Source organism: Anabas testudineus, chromosome 19 (assembly GCF_900324465.2).
Source record: "Anabas testudineus chromosome 19, fAnaTes1.2, whole genome shotgun sequence".
NCBI classification, from domain to species: Eukaryota; Metazoa; Chordata; class Actinopteri; order Anabantiformes; family Anabantidae; genus Anabas; species Anabas testudineus.
This window is the reverse complement of record NC_046628.1, coordinates 9,146,346-9,168,678: the sequence shown is the minus strand read 5'-3', so window position 1 is coordinate 9,168,678 and position 22,333 is coordinate 9,146,346. Positions and strand designations below refer to the sequence as shown.

General features: G+C 38.0%; 2 protein-coding genes and 1 long non-coding RNA gene across 3 annotated transcripts in view; all 3 read right to left on the bottom strand.

Moving 5' to 3' along the window:
* The window catches only part of LOC113156338 (alpha-tectorin-like), an 80,731-nt gene extending 61,096 nt beyond the window's left edge, over positions 1 to 19,635 (bottom strand). The window contains exons 1-3 of the mRNA XM_026351417.1: positions 19,589 to 19,635; positions 19,207 to 19,268; positions 19,044 to 19,064 (exon numbers count right to left, since the gene is read on the bottom strand). Coding sequence (XP_026207202.1) covers positions 19,044 to 19,064; positions 19,207 to 19,252 — 67 coding nt within the window. The 5' untranslated portion in view covers positions 19,253 to 19,268; positions 19,589 to 19,635. The remainder of the gene's footprint in view (positions 1 to 19,043; positions 19,065 to 19,206; positions 19,269 to 19,588) is intronic.
* On the bottom strand, positions 192 to 1,317 carry LOC113156342. Its single transcript, XR_003298294.1, has 3 exons — positions 1,280 to 1,317; positions 984 to 1,055; positions 192 to 216 (listed from the first exon to the last, which is right to left on the bottom strand). It is a non-coding gene; the product is annotated as an uncharacterized LOC113156342 (long non-coding RNA).
* On the bottom strand, positions 13,632 to 18,412 carry LOC113156339 (alpha-tectorin-like). Its single transcript, XM_026351418.1, has 10 exons — positions 18,297 to 18,412; positions 17,707 to 17,985; positions 17,516 to 17,611; positions 17,229 to 17,394; positions 16,730 to 17,130; positions 16,067 to 16,643; positions 15,398 to 15,981; positions 14,672 to 15,218; positions 13,988 to 14,587; positions 13,632 to 13,765 (listed from the first exon to the last, which is right to left on the bottom strand). Exons 2-9 carry the CDS (start codon positions 17,926 to 17,928, stop codon positions 14,010 to 14,012), a joined length of 3,171 nt encoding a protein of 1,056 aa, XP_026207203.1. The 5' UTR covers positions 17,929 to 17,985; positions 18,297 to 18,412; the 3' UTR covers positions 13,632 to 13,765; positions 13,988 to 14,009.
* Positions 19,636 to 22,333: the final 2,698 nt, after the last annotated feature.

The window sequence follows — 22,333 nt, the reverse complement described above, 5'->3', positions numbered from 1 at the left end:
GTGACGTCTTAAATTAAAGTATGGCATACACATTAAAATCATGAATACAACATGCCAACAATAATGGCAGGATTACAAAAGCAGTTTACAGTTTTTTAGGTTTTGTGGTGACTTTATTATAACCAGGCTTGAATACATTTTTACATTTGCATTTGCAGCTAACATCTAAGATACTCATTCCTGAGCACTTACCTGGTGGTGCAGGAACCACTCCATCTATGAAAAAAAATACATATTAATGAATGAAAACATATCAAAATGAAGTAAATGCATCAACAGAAAGAAAAGTGAAACTAATTACAACATTTAATTGTTTCATGATAGCTTGTTTTTATATTTGAGGCATTTTCATGTAAACCATTTTAAAATGCTGGGCTTGATTTATTCAGATTAGATTTTACATTTGGCACATTTTCATGTAAGTTAATCTGTGTAGAGTAGTAAAAGAAATATATGTTCTGAGTTTATAACACTACAGAAAAATGTGTTTAAAATTCTTAAAAAGCTCCCATGAAATATAATCGCACATGAATAATTTTAACACTGTTTGGTCCACATCAATGAAACCCACCAACACTCTCTTCTAAAGTTCTTAAGATCTAAAAACGTGTAAGTTTAGTCTTCTCTGTCTCTGTTGCTGCAGACATGTCTGAATTTGCTGCGACTTGTCACCACACTCGTGGACTCGCCCGTTCTGTTGAGGTGTGACATTTAGCCCAAAGGCGTCTATAAAGCTAAGAAAGTTTTAAGTATGAGGTATGTAAAGTATTGAGGCACATTTATTTTGATGCATTTGTTTTTTAAACCAATGTCTACAATTGTTTTTCTAAGATAGAAACACTTTTTGATAATGGACAAATACATTTATGTTTGTATTTATTCATTTTAGGGTCTGGAATATAAATTGTATCCAGGAGAATGACTAAATGCATCAACAGAAATAAATGTGAAGTTATTTGAATTTGATTTTATGAAATACTTACTTATGATGCCCAAAAGCAGCACAACATGCAGCATGATTTGACATGCCATCTTTCAAAGCTCCAAATTCAAACCTGCTGAACAAACATAAATTATTAAAGTCCCATGAAAGTAAAAACTGTAGTACTGACATGTTATTATATATTTAAAAAATCAAGTTTTTTTTATTTTATTTTGAACATTTGAACATCAAAAAGATAATTCTTCATTTATTTATTCATTTCAATTAATTAAATTCTCTGATAGGCATTATGCGGCAACATTTAAAGATAATGGTACTTAAGAATCAATCAATTACCTGCTCTAATGTGCTTCTCTTGTCCTCACACCTCTTGCTGATGTGGGGCTGTAGGGCTGCGACACTGAGCAGCTTTATACCTTGAAAGCTGGAGTCATTCCAGAAAATGCCTTTTAATTGGTTGCACGTGGATAATTGCTTTTGAATAACTAGTAAACAAGAAACAAACAAGAAAGTGCAATAAGCAACCTAATTCTTAAGTATGCAGAGTAAGTCAAGGTATTTTAATTCATACATTCCGAAAGTATGCATTTTCTTTACTTTAGAATCACAAAATCAAAAAATTAATCCTCTTTTTTTTTTCTTCACACTGTTAATGTGAAATGACAAGTTTGTTCAAATGTAATTATGTCTGTGTGTTTTTAAATTAAACTTCTGGCTATTATGTGACCTACCCTGACATAGAATCTTTAGTATGTGTAACAATTAACAACTTACTTAGGTGATTTCTAACATGCCACACCCACATTAATTTTCTGTGATGTACTCACACACCAATAAGAAAAATTTGGTCTTCCAAACTGGAAGCAGCAATTAAACACATTATGAGGACAGATTTTTAGCAACATTTATCAACTAATTTTTCTGAATAAATAGCATTAAAAGATGATTCTACACACAATTGACCCCAGAAAATGCTTAAATATCAACTTGTTAGTCTGATTTTAAATGCTAACTGTTGGTGTGGATACATTTAATGCAGCAGTCACAGAGTATCGATGAAGGCGTCTTATCAACAACTATAAATAGTTAATAATTGCTTTCATGTGCAAGTGCACTTCTTTTTCTCCTTGTGGGTGTGTGTGTGCAAGCAGTAATCAAATGATAATTACAGTTGAAACTGTTTTTTGTACTCTCCATGTTAATTGGTGAGATGTGACAATGTGACATTACATTAGAGTAATAATGACAGTGTAAAAACCAAACTTGCAAGGCAGGTTTAAGAGAAACTCTTCATTAGTAAAACATGAGAAAGAAATTGAAGGTAGATGATAAAATTATTATCCATGGCTTTTTGATAACATCCAGCGCATTGCAAATCCATCTTCTTAGTTGCTTTGACCTACTATTTACAGTATTCTTTAATGTATAGGTTTTGTGTATTATCCTTTGATGTAGCCTTTAACTGCTGTAACGTCTGTGAATATTTTGATACAATCACTGTTATCTTGCTCCACATTAGTATAAAATATGTAATGATCAACTACATTGACTTTCATCGCAATATTTCAGTCATACTGTGAATGAAAATAGATATTAAATGCTGCAGGCTAAATGTTTCCATGTTGTTTGGTCAGGTCATTACCGAGATATTGTGTTATTAGAAACGTGAAAGATGGATGGACAACCCAAAAACATTAAGCATGTAGCTCTGATTATTATCACCACAAAGACATCAACCAATGGAAGAAATATATATTTACAGTGCAAATCTATTATAATGTATGTTAGACTACCAGATGTTAGGCCCAGTCTAACATTTCTTTATGTTTAGCCGTTTGTGTAAGCAGCAGTTCTACTATAGGAAGACTATGAAAAATGGCTTTGGTGGCAATGCTCTCCAATGTTGCTCTTTTAATGATAACATCTTGGTAACAAGAGATACCAACAAAATCTTCCACAACAGCTGCAACATATCCAAATGATATTTTTAATGTTAAAAAAAAAACTCCAATCTGGATTCTGGGTTTCTTACAGTTACTGTACTGTTCATGTTAAAAGATTATTTTAAAATCACTCTCTGAAATGTCTCAAAAGCTAATCTCAACTATCGTTGCTGCTATGTAGTTAGACGAGGTGTGAAACAGCAGAACAATTCGCAATTAGTAAAAGTCACAGTAAATAATGGCACAGGTAAGCAGTGAAATTTCAGATATGCAGGTTCCTTCTACATGGGCAAGGTGTGTGCCTAAAACCAATGAAGGGTGTTGGTTAGTTAATTATTCACTTTAATAAAAACCAGTGTGACTAGTTGGACATTTGTTTTTCAGTTTGTGGTTTTGTCTTTGGTAGGTGCGTTTCTTCCCCTTTGTCTCCCCATCTCTTTCATCACTTTTCTAGTATCTCCGACTTTGGAGCAGTAAGTTTCCAGAATGCAGTTGCTGAGCCCTCTCTTTCTGTCCATTAACACCAACCATTTGAGGCAGATGGCCGCCCACCTTGTGTTGTAGGTTTATTCTGTTAAGGGGAGTTATTTCTCTCTGCTGTGCTTGCTCAAGTGGGATTGTTGATGTTGATTGCTCTGATTGTAGTTACCTAAGAGCCTAATCAAGTTAGCCACAACATTTATAACATTTTTATTTGCCTGTGTTCCATGTTTGTAGAAATGTAATTAGGTTTTTGGGTTTTCATGTTTGAATGTGCACACGTGTTGGCCAACACGTGAGAGAAGAGAAGAGGAGAGGAGAGAAGAGAAGAGATGCTTGGTTGGGGCAATTTAACCCTTTTAAAAACACTGTCCTGTATCTAATGTAGTGAGATATACACCATCAGAGTTATTGTGTTTTTGCATACATTAGCTGCTGTAAGGTGAGCTCAGGTTTGTTCTGTCTGGGTTAAAGAAAGTTTTGTTGTTGTGGTCTCTATTGTGCAGAACATCAAAGAGAGATGTTAAAGGAGGATGAGGTGTTAATTTGCACTGACACGTTTGTAAAAATGTAAGTACATTTTTTAATTAGTGTTGGCTTTTATATGCTCTACCTTGACACAGAATGATCAGCATGTATACCAATTAATGCCTCACGTGTTAGTACCTCTGGCATGATTATTTGGTTCCAACTTCCTTCACTAAGTTTCCTTAATTTAGTGGTCTTACAAACTGAAAGCATTAATGACCTACTTTTAGAAGACTGTTCTCGGCAACACAACACAAAACCACAACACAAAAACATATAAAAAGGTCTGAATGCCCAAATTGAAAAAAGCGACCTGAAGATGTTTAAATACCTACATGTTAGTTTGACTTTGAATATTTAGTGCTTGTGTCAACACACGCAGGCAGACACAGACTATGGAAAGTACTGTATGTCTGAGAGATGGATAAAGGTGGAAGACAAATGGCTACCAACTCTGAGCCTGTTTCTTCCCAAGGTTTTGTTCTCAAAGACTCTCCACTAACACCTTGTGCATGCTCAAGGTGGATTTGTTTTATATATACAATTTATGTGATTTGTTGCTATATTGATGGACTGAATTAAAGTAAGTTTACACTGTTGTGTTTGTTATCTCACTTGCTTTATCTTGTTTTGTCCTGAGATAGCCAGGGCTGGAGGCATTATGTTTTCAGGTTGTCCATCTGTCCCTTCCATACAGCCACCCAATTCTTGTGAACTGATATGTCAGGAGTGTTTAAATTTGTCTGTCCAGACTCAAATTAGAATATGAGTCTGGGCAGACATACGTCTAAATTATCACTGGCTAGCAGAGACATTAATGTGTAAAGCGCTTTGGTGAACTCTCTAATTTTAAAATAGTTAGAAGAAGACAAGATAAGACAAGAGGAGGGATGCCGATGGTGTGGCAATTCAACTCCATTTTAAAAACATTGTCCTGTGTCCATTGCAGTGGAAAATACATCATCAGAGTTAACGTGTATTTGTATACGTGAGATGCCTATGTAAGGTCAGCCCAGTTTGTGCTGTCAGAGTTAAAGAAATTGTTGTTATTATGTTCTCTATTGTGCAAAAGTGGATGTGGTGTCAGCATATTTTACCGGTTACTGTTATACTAAATTTTCTTGTTTTGCTTGTTTTTTTGTTCTGACACTGTTAATGTGCACTGACAAGTTTGTAAAAATGTAATTACATTTCTAAATTAGTGTGATGTGTTGGCTCGTGTATGCTCTGCCCTGGCACAGAATGATCAGCATGTATAACAATTAATGCCTCACATGCTAGCAGCTCTGGTGTAATGATTTCCTTAATGATGATGATCTTACAAACTGAAAGCATTAATCTCCTACTTTTAGAAGCAAAGACTGTTTGGTGCAATACAAAAACATATGAAACGTGCTCTACATGTAGGTCTTAATAGACTGATTGCACTGATTGAACAGAATTAGGAGATTAGTCTATGCTCAATGGAACCTGAAGATGCTTAAATACCTACATCTTAGTCTGGCTTTGAATACTAACTGCTTGTCAACACACTTGGCAAGTAGTCACAGACTATGTCTGAAGGATGGATAAAGGTTTTGGTCTCAAAGAGAGTTTTTTCTCTCCACTATCACCTAGTGCTTCTTTAAGGGGGATTTGTTTTTATATATAATTTATATGATTTGTTGCTAAAGGATGGACTGAATTGAAATGAATATACAAGTATGTTTACACTGTTACACAAGCTTTATCTTGTTTTGTCCTGAGATAGCCAGGACTGGAGGCATTATGTTTTTGGATCGTTCATCTGTCCCTTCCATAAAGCCACCCAAGTTCACCCTGGTGAACTGATATGTCAGGAGTGTTCAGACTCAATTAGAATATGAGTCTGGGCGTACATAAGTCTAAATTATCACTGGCTAGCAGAGACATTACTGTGTAAAGCGCTTTGGTGCACTCTCTAATTTTAAAATAGTTTAAAAAAGAAGAGAAGACAAGAGGAGGGATGCCGATGGTGTGGCAATTCAACTCCATTTAAAAAACATTGTCCTGTGTCCATTGCAGTGGAAAATACATCATCAGCGTTAACGTGTATTTGTATACGTGAGCTGCCTATGTAAGGTGAAGTGATGTGATGGCTCGTTTGTGCTCTGTCACAGAATGTGTAACGGTGCCAAGAAATGGCTCATGTGCTACAGTGACTCCAGCCATGACTAACCCTAATTAGGTTTCTTTGATGTGCCCAAGGGAACTGGATCCTCCAAACTAAAAGCAATTATTTCATACTTTTAAAAGCAATTAATGTTTCATGCAAAAAAACAGTTGAAATATAATCTGAATGATCTCCTCTCAAGGTTTCTTCCTGTTGCCTTCTCAGGGAGTTTTTTCTTGCCACTGTCGCCCTCTGCTTGCTCATCAGGGACAATCTGATTATTATGATTCTTACTCATTCACTGTTCATGTACTGTTCTTTGGTTGTGTAAAGCTGCTTTGTGACAATGTAATTTGTAAAAAAGTGCTCTACAATTGAATTGAATTGAATTGAATTGAATGGAACTCTTAACAGACATGGTAAAAACCACAAGCAAATTTAAATGTGCACATATTATGCAAAGTCCACCTTTTGTGCATTTTGGTCCATTTATACACTCTCTGTTGCACAGATATACACACACTCAGTATGTGAAAAGAGAACTTCCTCCTTTATTTTTAAATCTCCTAGTTTTACATAAACGAGTCCCTGAAGAGTCCATTCTTGTTTTCACGCTCAAAATTACATATTGTTGAGTCTTTGGGACCCAATCCAGTAGCATTAATAGCAGTATTCCAGTTATAATAAAAAGATTATAAGCACGAGACGTACTTAGTTCTAACTCTGCAATAAAATGCATGTAATAAAAGTAGTGACTTATCAGAAAAGCTGATGCCCCCTGCTGTCGCCTCCTGCTCTCGTCTGTTTTCCAGGCGAGGCGCAGCCCATAATCTGACTGAGAATATAGAAATAGGCAGTTATTGAATGAGCAAGTAGTCAGAGGGAAAAATTGTTAAAATGTCACAATATAGTTAGTTTGTAATAATAATAATAATAATAATAATAATAATAATAATAATAATAATAATAATAATAAATGTATTTATAGAGTACTTTTCTAAACATATGTTACAAAGTGCTTTACAAGAGAGACAAAAAACACATGTGGCCCAACTTGAACAGGCACTAGACAAACAGTGGAGAGGAAAAACTCCCTCTAGAGGAAGAAACCTCCAGCAGAACCAGGCTCCAGTTAAACAGCCATCTGCCTCCACCTGGTTGGGGTGCAGGAAACAGTAATACAAACAAAACAATAATACAAACACAACTCACAACAACTGCAGCATCAGTCCTTAAGAAGACTGGTTCCAATGGAAAGACATCTCAAGTTAATGGAGAGTCTTTCTAAAGACAGATTTGTTTTAGTTTACAGAAGATCACAAAAGGCTCTCCGGCAGAGGTATGTTTCAAGGAGAGATTTCAAAGATGTTACTGAGTCAGCTGATATTATTTCCTCAAGTAAGTTGTTCCAGAGTTTGGGGTTCTCTGTCACCTCTAGTTGTTATTCTGACATCAGGGACCTACAGAAGATTTCTACCAGAGGATCTCCTTAGCTTTAAAAGCTGGGATAGATATGCACTGAGCAGGGAGAGACAGCAGGTGGCAGAGATGAGACGCTGCAATGAAGAGTTTCTAACCATCCTGGCCGCATTCAGCAGTTTGAAGGTCACAAATACTCAAATAGTCTGACACAGAATGAGTTAAATATAATTTTATCCTCTGCTTCAGTGTCTATTGTTTGTTGTTTAAAAAGCTGTGTTTATGGTTAAATCGACTCAAAAATTGAATTTAACCCTTAAATGATAATAAAACAATAATCTCCGTATTATGGCCTAGTTATCACGTTTTTATGATTGTTACACTTTTTACTTGTTTAAGCTACTGAAGTGAAGTTTTGTTAAACGTTTGATGTTCTCAAACACACCACCTATTTCCTGAACAGTTCACAGAAAGTCATTAATGTGTGTCTTCAGCATTCCACTGTCAAAATTATAAACATGTTGCTCTGAGTCAACATCACAATGGGATACTTTCATCTTCTATTTCCTTCTGTTACAGGAATGTGGGCATGCTTCAAGAAACGTGAGCAAAAGATAAAGGCAGGAAGAGAGGAGGAAATAGTTTACAAACAAATGAAAATCACTATACCAGGGCAGTCAGTTCAAATCAGTCATTCTCATCTGTTTTATTGGCCCATTTGTAGTGAATTTAGAAAATACAGATAGTCATCTGTTGGTGTTATTCCATGTAAAAAAAAATACATGCTTTTATATAATAATGATGGAGATGAGGAATTAGGGACTTTATTTAAGGCCACTGTAATACACAAATTGGATTAGGCATCAAATAAAAATACTCAATTACTCCATTTAAAACACTTTATTTATTCTTTTAACCTTACATGATATTACTTATTGAGTGACTAAGGTTTTAAATTACCACAAGAAAATTAAAGATAAAAGGGATTAATGCACTCAAAGAGGTTTCAAGTTTTTCACAAAGCGCATTGGTTCCCCTGATGTTCTGAAGCAAAATTTCTCACCAAAAATACAAAACCAAACTTAACAAATAGAAATACAACTCAAAAACATACAGAGCATAATATGTTGATTTGATTGAGATTTTAAAATCAGGTTCATCTTTGGTCTTGTTAGATCAGAGTTTTGGCAGTCAGCAAACTGGCTAGAAGGGACACCACTGAGATCACTTGTCCTGTCGCACTGCTTGCTTTCTCCACACTGTCCGCTAAAAACGAAAGATTTACAGTAGGTCAATTGTCCAAGTTCTATGTCATACAGAAGAAGAATACATCATTTATTAAATGGATAGAGAGTTTTACCAGCACGCTTTGATCTTGAGACCAGTGGTCCTAGTGAGATGGCAGTAGTGTCATGGTAAGATACGTCTCTGCGAACTCGCCCGTGGTAACCTGGGTAGCAGTGCTGCAGGAAAACCACATCAATGGCATTTACATATGCTTCTGTTGTTAATCTCTTTAATCTTACTACAAACACAGGTGTGAAGTACTTACAGCTGTGCAGTTGTTGTGCCTAAGAAGACAAAGGTGGACCTGGCAGTGCAGGTAGATGGATGAAAAGTTGGTGAAGCTGAACATCCTGAAGGAGAATCTAGCCACAGTGGAGATACCATTCTGAACCAGCTCAACTGTACCATCTTCTTGATTAGGACACCTGGATGGCAAAGGGAGTTGTAGAAGGTACAGTGTTACCAGGCAGACAATGAAGTAGAAAGGTTAAACTCAAAAAGAGATGTGTTTCCTAAGATAAGGTGAAGATGTCAAAGTCTTTTACTGTGCACTAATGAGATCCCAGCGGGTAGGATAGTTGGCATTGTTGACCGGCGTGGCCCAACAGGAGTCCAGAATGGTGGAGATCTGACGTTCATCGACTCCTTCTGCCCGCACCTCCACATAAAATCTCTGGTCTATTTCCACTGGTATGTTACTGTTACTGGTCAGAGGGACGTGGAAGTCAGCGTCCTGGTAAGGGATCATTCTCAAATGATACTGTCCATGGCCAGTTGGAAGCTTCCTTCTCACAATGCTGCAGACATATACATACAACATATAGTGTGAGTACACTTGAGAAGGACATTACATTTATTAGAAAAACACAGTTGGGGCGCATATAAAATGTGTTTTACATACATTACAATTATCAGGGAAATGTATGTATATATGTAAAACCCTATTAGCATTTATTCTGGACAGATTTTATTACAATGACTGTGTTAAGCAGCACCTAAGGCCTGGAGTTGATAGAGAAAAACATGCAGAGGAAAAGATATTGTCACCTCTCTATAGGGTTGATGCCCACATCCATGGACAGAGCCTGACTCAGAGGATATGAGCAGCAGAAACGAAGGTGGATGTTTCTCTGGCGATGGACTACACCTCTAGCAGGATCCACACTGCCCTCAATGGCATTCTCATACATGAAATGTGTTCCATTGCTCTTTAGGTTAAAATGAAAAAGTGGTATTAGTTGAGTAGTTGTAATAACTAAAACTGTACTTAGCCAGCATTGAGAAATCTGTGGTGTAATGACTGCACCTTGAGGACTGTTCCACAAAGCTGGTTATCATTGTCAAAATGGAACAACAGTCGTCCGTCCTGGACAGTTCCCCTACAGGAGTTATCCCGAAGATGGAGGGCGCTAAAGTCAAAGCCAGCCTCATAAAGCTGACAGCGCGACACTGACATGGTGCCTGAGCTACTGGAACAAGCAATGGACGAGTCTATGAAAGAGAAAGATCAACATACAATTTAGAATCTATAGTTTTGTACATCTAATTTAAATCCACTGTAGTTTGAGAAAGTTGTGAAGGTGGATATTTAAAAAAATGGGCTACAACATATTATGAACAAGTCTGTAGGTTTAAATTGTTAGGTACCAAATGTTTAGTGTTTTGACTCTAACTTAAACGTGAGTGAAATCTATTGTTCTGTATTCAATGACCATACCACCATATTTAAGAAATAGCTACTACTCATTGTACAGTTAAACAAAGTCAATTCAAAGACCCAAAAAAACAAACAAGACAAAGCAGCATTTTAAGAGATGTTGCTCTGACCATAGCTCTGATTGTTGGGTCGAGGGTAGTGCTCATCACAGAAGCAGCCATACACACCGTCCTTTTGACCACACCACTCATAGTCTGTGCAGTTCAGACTTTCACAGGGATCTGATTCAGCTATGAAAGGTGGGGATAAATGATGCAAATTAAACAAGGCAACAGAACGTGAAACTGAAATGATCTATTTCCACAATTAGGACAGGCATAAACCCAGTGCAAACATACCACAAGACAAAGCCGAACGCCAGTCAGAGATGTTCAGTCCCAAAACTGAGCAGGTCCTCTCATATGCTGACACAGCAGAACACAGCATGTTGTTGGCTGGAGTGTACAGGCAGAGATCATAGACACAGGAACTGAAAAATGGCTCTGGATTAGAGTGCTGGTGGCAGGCAGCAAATGGGCCACTGGTGTTGGTGATGACGCTACAAAGCTCTGAGTATTCTTCCCTAAAGCGACAGTTGTTCTGTCCATCATCATTCCTTACATCGGTGGATCCACATCTAGAAAAGACATTTGGTTGATTATCTATTCCATATGTTTTGTAGTATGTATAGTATATGAATGCCCTACAACCTTTCTACAGCTGCTCACCCTGGTTGGCTTGTGTTTGCCTTCCAGCTGTTTCCAAATTGAAAGTCATTTTGTGCCAAAGTTCCATTGGGAAAGACTTTGTCATCTGCAGGGTTGTCGTTGAAGTTTCCACACATCCCAGTGACTTTGTTTCTGCGGTTTTGGCCAATTCGGACCAGTAAGGTGCTCTGACCATCAAACTGAACTGTCAGGTCTGTGGCATCAACCATGATGTAGCTTCCCTGTCTTACTATACTAGCTAATGTTCCTGCAGTGGTGGGGACAGAAACCTCACTTCCATTTACCTGGAGGGATGACAGATTTTACAGAGACAGACAAGCTTAGCTATGTTTAAACCACACAGTTATATGAGCTAAATAAGTAAGTAATAAAGAGTTTACCGTTAATTTTGTGTTGGCTCCGATCCTGATGTACACACTCTCTGTTTGTCTTGAGAGATAAATATCCACTGCTGATACAAAGGACACAACATTGTTTCCACGGTGATTATTGGTGGCTGCCACCTGAAACTGGGTTTCACGGATGTCATAGCTCACGCTCTCAGTGATGATATAAGAGCATGTGCCCTGGAAATGAGCCAGTGCTCCATCAAAGGTGATGTAGTGTGGGTCTCCCCACACAGTGCATGTAGACATAGCATCAAAACAGCCCAGCTGACCATTTCTGATGGTGCACTGTTGTGCAGGAGTGCAAGATGTAGCAGAGCAGCGCAGGTCATTGGGACCATGACATTCACATCTCTGGGAACAACCCTCTGTCCAGAAGGACTCACCAGCCTGTAGTATGTGGAAAACAAGAAGAAAATAGTTATTGGAAAAGAGGCAGAATAGTGGAGGAGTAGAAGCAATTTTCCACTCCGGCTTATTGAGTCTAGATCTAAAAATGGTTTTACTGTAACTCATTTGACAGCCTCACTCTTACCATCCACACTGGATATTCATTGTTGTTTTTAACTGAATTCTACAACTTTATATCTAATTTAGTACAAAAACAGATGTAAAGTCTGTCTCTGTCCATTCACCTCGACCGGTCGAGGCTCATGGCCGCCCAACATGTGCCTGGAGGTTTCTTTCTCTAAAGGGAGTTTTTCCTCTTCATTGTTGCTACTTGTTCAATTGTCAGATTGTTGGCCTCTCTATATAGTTCTTTCTACAATTAGACTTTGTAGGGTCTTAAACCTTTCACTGTATGGTGCCTTGTGATGACTTCTATTGCAATTTTACGCTATGTAAATAATAATGAATTTAATTGAATATGCCTACAAAAATGTGTAGATGGTTAAAAAAAATGTGAGTTATTCATAATTCCTTTGCAGCAGAAAATGTTTTTTTTGCCATTTTGTTTTGTGTTTTTTTCTTTTAAATAATTCCATGACAATCAAACCACAAATGTGTTGTGGTTTTTAGGTATTTCTAGTGTTGACCACATACAATGAACAATCTTTACACCATTCATTTCAGCACAGTGATTCAAATCTGATGTTTCATTAATTTGCATCATCGTCATGACTTACATTATAGTAGGAACCATCATGCTGGCACCCACAGCTGCCCACAGGGACACAGCTTGTCCCACTCCTCCTGAAGCCTTCATTGCAGAAACAGCCCTCAGAGCAAACCTGTGCACAGGTGGCATTAATGGGGCTGCCACAAGTGTGGCCACAGTCTGTTCCACACAACTCATAATGGCTGTTGGCTGGACAGTTGATTGCTAAATAATTGAGGAAATTATTAATTAATTTATTAAATATTGCAAAGAACAGTATAAGTAGTAAATTGAAAACACAACCTAAGTCATTAAATTAAGACCATATGTAGAATATTATGATTGCTGGCACTTTGATACAAGACATTAACTCCTTTACTTACTGCAGGTGGTGTTCTGTCTCCAAGGGTAGATTCGAACATTAGCAGACTGACAGGCACTAACATATGCTTGAATGGCTCTGCACAGAAGATCTTGACTTCGACTTCCCGACACACACACATCAAACACACAGTCATTGAAATATGGTGTTGGGTCCACCTGCTCATGGCAGAAACTAAAGGGGCCGTCGGCTGCTTGAAGGACTTGACACTGAGCTCTAGCAGGTTGTTCATTGCTACATCGTTGGCAGGAGGAACCACATCCACCACTGCAGGTGTAGTTTCCTGCTGCCTTCCAAGCGGTCCCAAACTCATCTGGAGTGGTGACTATTTGTCCAGTTGGAGTGAGGAAGTCGTCATTTGAATTTCCATTGAAATTTCCACACAGTCCACATGTTTTTTCTCTGATGATAATGATTTAAGAAACAATAAGTGCCAGGAGCAGTTAAGTAGGTATAAAGAGGTATAAGGTATAAAAATTGACGATTGATGCACAAAAAAAGAAAAAGATAAATGTAACAAAAAAAGGGTCAAATACAAAGTATAACTGCACATGGAATAGATAAAACTAAATAATGTGAATGCACCTGTAATTTGAAGGAACAGAGATGGACACTGTACTCCATCCATCATATGAGACACTGAGACCAAAATCTGTTCGGATGATTGTGTAGGATCCACTGGCAGAGACAGACACAAGACTTCCATTCAAGGAAACTGGTACATTTTTTGTTATGCCGTTTACCTATATGATTGGAAAAACAAAATTGGAAAAATGTGTTACTGAATGGGAAATGTAACTAACATCAGGCATATCTTAACCATTTCTTTACTTTACATTTGTTTCTTTCCTATTGACTGATATATGCAAATAGTGGAAGTATGGTGCATTTTTACATGTAATTGGATTAAACACCCTGACTATCTGCAGTTTTAAAAATCATGAATATGAATATGACTAGCTCACCTCAACAATACCTCTGTTGTCTCTAGACATACGCATTTGGTAGCCGGAAAACATTCACGAAAACCTCAGCTGTGATAGAAACTGACAACCCACTCAGTGGTTCATTCTTGGCTTCCACAGAAAACTGGTGGAGTTCATCAGTGACATTGCAAACCGTTGCCAAAACATAGCGGCAGGTTCCCTGGAAGTCATATGCCTTGTGATCAAAAGTGTAGTAGTGAGGATCTCCAGAAGCAGAGCATGTGCCAGGTGGGTTGGAATGGCAGCCAACCTCACCCCCCACCACACGGCAGGATTCCTGGGGACCACAGGAGTTGGGGACACACTGGACTAACCCAGTTGTACCATCACAGGTACACAAGCTTTGACATTCCTCTCCATCCAAGAACTGTTCACCACCCTGACGGTAACGTCCTTGGTGATAGCATCCGCAGGATGTTGGTGGCACACACTGGTTGCCATTGAGGACAAGACCATCATCACACAGGCAACCCTCCTGGCACACAGTGTCACAGGTGAAAGGGAAAGAAAGGCTAGGGCAGGTGGAAGGACAGGAGCTTCCACAGACTTCATAATGGCTGTTTAGAGGGCAGGTTGGCACTAGAGAAAGGTAAACACAATGATTTAAACAGGTTACTTTTATTTGACATCCAGACTTAATACAAGGGGAGGGTAAATGCTTACCACAGCCAGTTGCGTTCCTCCAGTCTCTCAGGGGAACACCCCTCTGTTGGCATATTAGTACGTAATCTCGTAGGAACTGACAAAGTACTGACGCTGGATTTCTAGAGGTTCTAATCACTTCCCTACATGATTCCATATACTGTTGTGGGTCTACAGTGGCCCAGCACTGGGAAAAGGGGCCATGTGGGGAGACAAGAATGCCACACTGCTCACTAGAGTTTGGATTAGAATTTGAATTTCCACTGTCCACACAGTCTGCGGAGAGTGAGCCATCTCGCCAGCTGTCCCCAAAGTCCTGAGAACTACTGACCACCGTGCCATTGGGTGTGCGGAAGTCATCATGTGGTTGACCATTGTAATCACCACAGAGTCCACCCAGTGATCCATTGTAAATGCCAGGTGCAGTTACACGCACAAAGTGAGGGAAGACTGTCTGCACAGTTACACCGAAAGAGGTGCGAAGAATGATGCTGTTAATGCTGCTGCGGTAGACTTGGATTTGGCTGGATGCTGTGCCAAATGGTAATCTGATGAGTTGACCATCAACCTAAAGGGCCAATCACATTCATTCTTTTAAGAAACAAGATTTAAACAGAGTGGTGTACTATTACATTTGCAGAAGTATAAATATTTCCATTCCTACTTGTAACCACATGAGAAGTGGCTGAATCAGATCCTTAAAATATAGAGGCATTACGATTGAGATAAATTGATCAAATTACTTACATGAACTGTGCTGCTTTCTGTCATTTCAATGGACACGCGTGTTCCCTCAGCTTCAACATTTAGCACCTTGACAAAACCTTGTTGGCCTCTTGGATCTTTTTCCACTGTCACTACAAAGTGTGAGCGAGGAGAAGACTCCATCACTTTGGCAAGAGTCAGTCGACATGCTCCAGGATACTGGTATGTTACTCCATCAAATGTATGATATGACCCTGGGCCGCTTATCCAGCAGGTTGCATAGCTGTTAGGTCTGCATCCTCTTTCTCCCTGCTCCACACTGCATGTTTCAAGTGGGCCACATCCATAGGACTGACAGGTCATGGAGCCGTGACTGCAGCTACAACGTCTCCCACAGTCATCACCTAGTATTACAGTTTCTCCAGAGCGGTAGTATCGACCTTCAAAGCTGCAGCCACACTCAGCCTGAGGAACACAGACCCCACCACTGAGGATGTAGCCTGAATCGCAGACACAGCTCTCCTGAGCAGGTAGAGGGCAGTTCTGGGTGGAATTGGGATTGATGCAAGTAGCTGGACATCCAGAGCCTTGGGGCTCAAAGTGGCTGTTGGCAGGACAGGGGATTTCTAGACAAAAAGAAGACACTTGATTTTAATATCATAGACATTTTCTCCAGCTAGTATTTGGATTAAAGTAAACTGATGGACATACCACAGAAGCCTTGTCTTCTCCAGTTTGGCAGCTGGATACCATTCTGCTGACACTGACTTGCGTACACATTCAGGGCTTGGCACAGAATGGGTTGGTATCCCCCTCCTACACACAGATCATACACACAACTCTCTACAAAGCTCTGTGGAGGAAGTCGCTGTTGGCAAACAGCAAACGGTCCAGAGGTGCTCGAAAGGATACCACAGTGGTCTGCATTGCTGTATAACTCTCTCTGATCCTCAGTGCAGGCAGCACAACTCAAGCCACCACATCGAACATTACATTCAGGCTCATCATCACCTGATGTTTGCCAGCTGTTGGCAAAAACCACATCAGAGCTCACAACAACACCTTGGCGGGTTCGAAAGTCATCACTGGGGTCATTGTTGAAGTTTCCACAAAGGCCACATGTTGCATTCTGGTAAGTGTAGGGCACGCTGATTGTGACATAATGGTAGTTGTCATAGGATACTTCCAGTCCAAAGTCAGTACTGACAACAACAGAAAAGCCAGACCGGTAAACCTGGACACTGTTATTTCGTAGGGATATTGGAGTGGCTGCAAAGTTTCCATTAACCTGTAAAGGGATAGGCGGGTAGAGATTTAATTGTAAAAGAACTAAATTAAAAACATATCAGCAAGTGGAAAATGTGCGTTGCTAACCTTAGCTTCACCAGTCCGTCCTTTGACAAGCTCAATTGTTTCATTATAGACATGTACTTTGACCAGTCGTGTCCAGGCAACAAGTGTACTGCCCCGGTGTTCATTCTTGCCCTCTACTCTGTAGTAGGGCAGCTCAAGACCACACTGCTCAGATAGAACATAAGTACAGGTGCCTTGAAAGTGAAACACTGCATTATCGAAGGTATAGTAATGTGGATCCCCACTTATGGTGCAGGTTCGTCTTTGAACCGTCTGGCAAGAAAATTGAAAGGAGGTCTGTTGGCAAATCTGGGAAAAGCTACAGGGTTGGTTATGACACTGCAGGCCAGCTGAGCTGCAGGTGCACTTCTGTGCACAGGTGCTGTCAGTCCAGAAAGAGTCACCCAGCTGCACAGGTTCACCTTTAAAGAAAATAATAATACAACATTTGTCTAAAGGCTCCAAACAGTACATTTCAATTATTATAAAGTATGTACCAGTATAAAGAGTCTGGTCTTACCATTGAAAGTGCAGCCACTTGATCCATAGTCCACCCGGAATGCCCAACGACCAGGTAAGTGGACATTGCTGCCCAGACTGAAAGCTGAGTCACTGCCTGTTGCATTACTGCTGAAGGATCCAGGGATGGTGTAATGATGAACAGAATTGATTGTGTCATATCCAGCCTGAAATATAAATGTAATATAAACAAAATTTATGTTGTTGTATGGTTTATATTTCTGTTGTTGTTGTCTGTGGGCAGAGGTGTGGAATAAGGGAGTTATGCGAAAGTTTTTCTGTTCTAACCTCTATACTGCGAGTTGTTGCCGCTATGCTTCCATAGTTCATCAGAACAAATGAATACTGGCCACCAGTGATCAAGACTGCTTGAAACGTTGTTTGCTAAAAAAGAAATTACATTTTTTTTAAAAAAAAAGGTAAAACAACAAGTGTGCCACATAATATGTGTTTCCTACATTTAGATAAAGAAGAGTTACCGTTCCAGTTGTTGGAAAGTAGGCCACCTGATACCATGTTGCAACAAAGACCCAGTTGGCATGAAAGTTCAGTGTTGGGAAATAGGCGTTAATGTCCTGTGTAGCTCGTTGGACGACACTGCCACTTGTAAACTGGTCGTAGTAGACCAGACCATTTTGTCTTGTGTCTAAATCTGTCCAGAAAGGAGCAATGATGTCTAAGGAGCCATGTATTGGAAACATCTGAGGTGAGAAACTATACCAGGGACCAGTAAAGGTCAAGTGTCCATTGTTGTTGACCTGTTAAAAAAAAAAACAGTAATATTATTTTTACAATAAACCTGTGTATATGGCAACTTCAGTCACCTTTGCATTTGCAAATACAAAACCTTGAAAAAGTGAACTAACTACCACCATCCCAATTTCATTATTCATATTTGTTATAATTTATAAATAATAAAAGTGAGTGATTCAATACTTCTCTCATATTTAAGTAAAGTTGAAATTTATTTTGTTGACCATTTATTCATCTTTGTCTGTTACTCTGTGAAACATATAATAATCACTAAATGTATTCAAAAGATATGAAGGTTTAATAAAACTATTCTTACATAAATCTGATTATACGACTGTCCAAAGTAAACAAAACGTTGTAGTAAGGGAATCTGTGGTGAACTTCCATCATCAGATAAAGGGCATGTTGTTCCAGATATTGGATAGAAGAATCCTGGGGAAAAGGAAAGGTGTGTCACAAAAACTTTAAATATAAAGCAATATTGGCCTTGTTGCCAAATGCTACATTGGCAGCTATTGTGGAAAGACACAAATGTGTTTGCTCAGCAGCTTCACTCCCAGAAAAATGACTAAATGTAAATTAAACCACCAAAGAGCAAGTTTAAGGAATTCAGTGAGATCAGCATCAAAATAAAGTGCAACATAAACATAAGAATCGAGCAGGAATGGTACACCTAATTGTGACAGTATTAAGAAGTGAACATGATGGTTATAGTATGATCAAAGGATGAATTTTCTATACTTTATGCACATTAATTGTGAAAAACAAAGTGTTCAGCAGGTTAACTCACAATATTCAATGAACTGTTAAAGACATCTCTTTCACAACAACAAAAACCCTTTACCCCTATTTGTTTCTCCTCTCTCCTAAGTGACTTCAGTAAAGAAGGGGGCAGGCTGAATTCAGTTCAGAATCAGATAATGATAATCATCAAAATCGTATTTATTCACCAAAAAGAAATTTCAAGGAATTCAATGCAATATACAAAATAAAATCAAACACTACAGATTTTAATTATTTTTCACATTTGCTTTTGCAACTAACAAACAGGAATAAAGCTTACCCGATTGACAAGTCACTGCACCTATGAAAACAAATATAAATATTCCTTATTATTTCTTATTATTGTTAACATTAGGTTGTTTGGTGAATATGACAAGTGCATCAACATAATTGACAAATGATCAAAGTGAAGTTAAATGCATTTGATTTAATTAAATACTCACTGATTATGCCCAAAAGCAGCAGAGGCAGCATGATTTGACATGCCATCTTTCAAAGCTCAAACCTGCTGACCAAAAATAAACAATTAAAATACCATGAAATTAACAACTGGAACGCACTCACATGCTATTATTTAATGTTAAAATTATGACTTATTTTCAGGTAAGCTGCAAGCAAACAGGAATGTAAACTTATAAGGTAAAAAGAAAGGCTAATACAATGATAAAGTAGTCCATGAAATCGAAATATTACTTTATTAAATTGTATCTATTATTCATAGTATATTTGATTTATATTGTTTTAAATAAATGTAATTTATAACCAATTTTTAGTTATTACACAAAAGCATTTTAAATATAAATTCTTTAAAAACACATTAATTACCTGCTCTTATGTGCTTCTTTTGTCCTTATACCTATTTCTGATATGGGGCCGCGGCACTCCAACACAGCTCACCTTTATACAGTGAAAGCTGGCTCCAGTCCATAAAACTGTCATTTGATCACTTACACATGGGTAATTCCTTACTCTTAACAAAGAAAACAAAAATCTTGAGTATGCAGAGTAAATCAAGATACTCATCAATCAGCCTTTTTATATCACATAATGACATTTGTCTGTCACTTATATGAAAGTATGAAAAAATCCAAAAACCAAACCTTTCTTTTTTTTTTCGGCAAAACTTTGTGCACCTTTTCATTGGTAATATGTGATCTGTTCTTTGTGGTGAGGTCTTACCCCCTTTTACAGACCTTATTTTAGTCCTCAATTATGATAGATCAAAAACCACTAGGCTTGATTTAGTTAGACAAAACACACACACACACACACACACACACACACACACACAAGCATGACTGAATGAAAAATGTATGCACAAATGTGAACAATTTCCATACGGTGTGACTATACGGGGGTTTATAACAAGATGGAGCCAGGTTTAAATCCGCAGGTCAGCCGGTTGCCTCTCTGTGTGAAGCTTGCGTTTTCTCCCATAGTCCTGCAATCCCAAAGGACAAGCGGTTAAGCTAATCAATAGATATAAATGTAAAATATTTATTAGTTCTTATGGAGCTACAAATTATTTTTAAATTAAGAATTTAAATTATTAAATAACATTTACCACGATTAAAAATGCAGTTATATTTGTTGGTTAACATTATAGTGTGCATGTGATGCATGGTGCTTGATGGTTGGTGCCTTACCTGCATTCAGTCTGTATAACAATTACCTGTAATAATTACTGTGTACTGTAACTATTAAACTATTAAACTAACAATTAAACAATTGATGCCCTATGTGCTTCTGAGTCCTGCTATGAAAAAACACACCCGAACTAACTTGTTTGTCAAACTGAAAGCATTTACAGTTTAGATTTCATGTAAAAAGAAACTGACTGGATCCTCAAGCTTTTTTTTGTTTTGTTTTGTTTATCACATGCTACTGGCTCAGCAATTACGTTTCCTTATTGTATCTGAATGAAATGGATCCTCAGGCCTAAAGCTTTAGTTTCACACGTTTAGGGGAAAAGACTTTTGGAAGTCTTAATGTACTTTATCTTCAGATAAACAGAGTTAGAGGATGATACTACTGTAGAGCATTACCCAAACTGTCTATGGATAAAATCCAGCACAGAACAAACCAGCATCTTAGTTCAGCTTTGACTATATACTGTATTTCTGCTGTGGGGGAAATACAAGTATTTTTTTGTGTATTTGTATTATAAGAGTACAAATCTATTTTATTGCCTTTTACAATACCAGGTTAAACACACTGATACTTTTTATTGAACATCTCGGCAACATGAGATCACAACAAAATATTCCATGAATCACAGTCACACATCACGTTTTAAAAAAGAAAAGAAAAATCTAATTTGAAACCTGATACCTTCACCCCACTCACAGGTATGTAGTCAGATGAGGTGTCAAACAGTACAATGAATCACAATTAGTGAAGGCAACAGTAAAGAATGGCACAACAGGTAAGAAGCAGTAAAATTTTAAGTATGCAAGTTCCTTGTTCACAGAAAAGGTGTGTGCCCAGAAGGGTGTTGGTTATTTAATTTACTGGATACAGTAAAAAAACCAGTGTGACTAGTTTTACATTTGTTTCCCAGCCAAAGTATTCGTCAGTGGAAAAACACTAAAATATTTGTTAACAAAACAATAATTGTAACAGCCACATGCTAATAAAACTGTTTATTTTATAGCAGAGGAAATAAACTCTTAATGGTTGTTGCTATATGATGATTGTTCTTATTTTTCTTTTTTGGTGATGATTCCCCTTTTATCCTTTTATGTGAATTTCCCTTGTGAAAGAGGATTAAATATTTACCTTCTCTTGTTTTAGCTCAATTTGCAGTAAGCATGCAAAACTTTTGTTATGTCTTTGTGTGTTTACATTAAGGTTTGGATGTGTTGACAGATCTGTTGCCTACCACAAAATACTCAGCTTGTATAACAATTGTTCAAATGAAGTTGTTGTGTTCTCTGCCACACACCATGATATTTTCCTTCTTTGGGCAGTACATGTATAGATATATATAGTTTGTGTGATTATACTGTAGTGTGCACGTGTTGACTGGGGTGTTACTTACAATCTGGTGGCACAAAACATTTAGCCTGTACAGCAATTAATTATTAATGCACTTAAGTGCCCAGACAAACTGGTTATGCAAACTGAGAGCATTAACCTCATATGAAACCAAATTAAATATGTTAAATGCAAGATGATAACATTTGTTCATCTCTAATTGAAAAACATAATTAGCAACTATGCCTATGTGATGGGCCAGAGATGGATTATGTATGCAATAAAGTTTGTGCTCTCTTGATTCTGAACAGTTTAGGGTCTTGGGTTGGGTTGGTGTTGGTAACAATTTCATAGAATTTGAAAAACACTGTCATGTATCAATGTCAGCTTAACTTAGAAATGTTAAGTTGAGCTAATGTGTATTTAAATACAAAAGCTCCCAGTCTAGGGTTAGCATTTGTTTTTTTGTTCTTCTTTTTGTCTTGACACACTTTATGTGCACTGCCAAGTTTCTAGAACTGTCATTATGTTTGTGGTTTTTTACATTTGCCAATGTAAAGCACGAACACGTGCTGACCTACCCCGTGTATGTCC

Excerpts from the sequence above, each read along its gene's own strand:
- LOC113156339 (XM_026351418.1), bottom strand. The coding sequence starts at position 17,928 with ATGTTTCCAATACATGGCTCCTTAGACATCATTGCTCCTTTCTGGACA. Across the intron at positions 16,644-16,729 it reads GACGGACTGGTGAAGCTAAG|GTTAATGGAAACTTTGCAGC; the intron begins GTTAGCAACGCA and ends ATCCCTTTACAG. Across the intron at positions 14,588-14,671 it reads GAGGAACGCAACTGGCTGTG|TGCCAACCTGCCCTCTAAAC; the intron begins GTAAGCATTTAC and ends ACCTTTCTCTAG.